This window comes from Capsicum annuum, chromosome 9 (assembly GCF_002878395.1).
Source record: "Capsicum annuum cultivar UCD-10X-F1 chromosome 9, UCD10Xv1.1, whole genome shotgun sequence".
Classification (NCBI taxonomy): Eukaryota; Viridiplantae; Streptophyta; class Magnoliopsida; order Solanales; family Solanaceae; genus Capsicum; species Capsicum annuum.
In genome coordinates this window covers 106729179-106732236 of record NC_061119.1, presented here as the reverse complement: position 1 = coordinate 106732236, position 3058 = coordinate 106729179, and the positions used below count along the sequence as shown (strand labels likewise).

At 33.6% G+C, this 3058-nt stretch overlaps 1 protein-coding gene across 1 annotated transcript; it reads left to right on the top strand.

Annotated features, from left to right (window-relative positions):
- The first annotated feature begins 1867 nt into the window (after positions 1-1867).
- Positions 1868-2782, top strand: LOC107841956 (cytochrome b561 and DOMON domain-containing protein At3g25290). Its single transcript, XM_016685793.2, has one exon. The coding sequence runs from the start codon at positions 1904-1906 to the stop codon at positions 2621-2623; it is 720 nt and encodes a 239-aa protein (XP_016541279.1). The 5' UTR covers positions 1868-1903; the 3' UTR covers positions 2624-2782.
- The last annotated feature ends 276 nt before the right edge of the window (positions 2783-3058 follow it).

The window sequence follows — 3058 nt, the reverse complement described above, 5'->3', positions numbered from 1 at the left end:
CACTGCCTATCAGGTAAATTTCACCACATTGGAGATTACGACATGCTAAGTCCTAATATCAGTTCACAAGTCGATAAATAGAACCTAGTCTAATTTTTACTAAACTTTTCATTGGGTCTTCATTTTAGAGAGCGCTAGGATGACTCTTATCTCCTCTCAACGCCTCCCCACACTAAGGTAAGCTCTCCTACACAATTCGTAGTATTTTCTGATGTTTCTAACAGCTATATGTGAATCCTTTATGCAATGCTAACGGCCATATGGGATTTGGATAAACCATTCTCAAAGGCTCAAATGGAGAATTGTTAGACGTTCTTCACCAAGTTCATATTTTTATTCCTATTGTGAAAATAATTAAGGTATTTAAGGTTATCCTCTATGTCTGTGAGCACCATATCTTCCACACACTATGTTCATTATGTCGATGAGTCCTACTTTATGAATGGGTTAGGATCTATGTTTTTACTCATGTTAATTCGTTATAATGTCATGAACACGTTATGATCATTATAAAGTTTTCTTCATCATTGAAATCCATGAACCCCCATGATTTTTCTATCAAATTATGACATCGTATGAACCATGATTCTTTTTCAAACGGGTCCTAAATAATTTTAAAAAATACAAAAGAAAGGGGGAACGAGCATTTGCTTGAAGTAACTTCCATTCCTTAACGAGGGCCATGATTTTTCTTTTTACTATTTTGGGAGTTGAACTTCATAAAATGCATTGGGTCATAAAATTTTTAAGAATTTTAAACAACAAAAAGTTGTTTTCATTTTTTCCACTTCAGATTACTCACAAAATTTGTAAACAACTCAAAAATTTGTACTTATTATAGCCAAATACAACTCCAATTATCAAATACTAATATTTTTTCACTTTGAAAACAAAAACCATGTTTTCCAAATTTCACAACGAAACATGATCAAATGCTTGTTTGATATCGTGCTCTTAATCTAGATGCTTTGAAATAAATCATGGAATTAACCAATTTTTAATGTACATGTTTGTAGCATATCTACTTGTGACCTTCGGAAGAATTCCTTCTTATTTCCTTCTATCATGTGGCTAGTGGCTTCAACGCTGCTACAGGTGTGCATCAGTCGGTTCGGTTTAGTTCGATTTTATGTGTTATCGGTTTATCGGTTTTTGATTTTTAAATATGTAAAACCAATAACCAACCAATAAGATATTTTCTTATCGGTTTATCAGTTTTTGGTCCTTAACAGTTCGATTTTCGATTTAACGAATAAGAAAATACTTATAGAATAGAAATAGTAACAACTAACATAAAAAAAAATGAAATCTTAGTTACCGCTAAAATCCTACGCAATGCATTTTAATTTACAAGAATCTTCAAACTTGAAATGAATGTTAGTTTGGAAAAAAATTGAATCCTAATTGTTGGAAGCTATAAATGTTTCAAACTTTTTAATACTATAATAGCCGAGTTATATATTGTGCATTTGTTGCCCTGAATAGGTTAATACTTTGTGAATCAGTGAATTGTGAATAAGTAGTGCATATAATATATATATATATATATATATATATATATAGAGAGAGAGAGAGAGATTTATATATATAACATAAATTGGGCTATAAAACAATAATTTAGTGTATCCTTATTGGGTTATTGGTTTAACCGATAACCCAGTAAGCTAAAACTAAAACTGAACTGTTTACCCAATAAAATTTTTATAAAATCAATAAAAAAATGTTAACCCAATAACTTAATATCAATAATCTAATTATATTTTTATCGATTCAATTTTTACACACCCCTAAATGCTCCCACTGAACCCCCAAATTCCCCAAGCCCTCCACGTTCCTTGAAATTTCCCCTATAAAACTCCCCAATATCCCAAAATATCCTAAAACTTTGCACATTTGCTCAAAAATGGCCTCTCATTTTAACCTCTTCCTCACCTCCTTACTTGTTCTTCTCTTCCACATCTCACCTTCCGCCTCTCTCACATGCTCCTCTCAAACTTTCTCAGCCAACACTCGTTTCACCAATTGCACTAATCTTCCTTCTCTCAAATCTTTCCTCCATTGGACCTTTGACCCAACCAAATCCACTCTGTCTGTTGCCTTCAGTGCTTCTCCAGCTTCCCCTGATGGGTGGATTGCTTGGGGCATTAACCCCATTGCCCCAGCTATGATTGGCACACAATCCCTTATAGCATTCAAAAATCCCAAAGGGTCCATGGTTGTTAAGACTTACAACCTTACTTCATACAAATCAATTACAGAGTCCAAGCTTTTATACAATGTTTTGGATTCCAACGCAGAGTCATCTGATGGGGTCATGAAAATCTTCGCTACGTTGGAGTTGCCTAAAAATATGAAGACGGTGAATCAAGTATGGCAGGTGGGACCGGCGGTGAAAGATGGAATGCCGGTGGTGCATAAGTTTGAACCTGATAATTTGAAATCTAAAGCTACTCTGGATTTGACTACTGTTGAAGGGAATAAGAATGCAAATGCAAATGCTACTTCTTCTTCTACCAGTACTGGGCAAAGTGGAAATGAAACTGGAGGATCTTCAACAGTTTTGAAGACTGAAACCATTGCTTTTTCCTTCTTCTTCCTTGGACTTGTGCTTTTGCAGCTTTAGCTGTTGTTTTTAAGTTTTTGTCCTTTTTTTCCTTCCTTCAATTTCGGTTATGTAATAACGACTGTCAATTAGTGGTAGTGGCCAAGGAAACCAGGTTACAAATATTCCAGATTTATGTATGATTCTATACAGTTTATAATAATGTTCCTCTTTATCTAATGGTCGAAACTAAAAATTCATATTATAAACTCCTTACTTTGTTAACAAGTTGTTCAAGGAAAAAGCAAACTTATCTGTTTTGACGTTAATTTTTTAATTTAATCTTTAATGATTTAATAGTATCTTTTAAAATCACAATTTATAAAAAAACATTTTTCATATGTGTCAAGAAATGATTTCATTAAAAAGGAAGTCCTGAAGTAGGATTAAAAGGAGGTAGAAGAGCTGCTGACAGATTTGGGAATTTGATCGAGACCGAGGGGAAGAAATAATGAT

Coding starts and splice junctions, on each gene's coding strand:
- LOC107841956 (XM_016685793.2), top strand. CDS start 1,904: ATGGCCTCTCATTTTAACCTCTTCCTCACCTCCTTACTTGTTCTTCTC.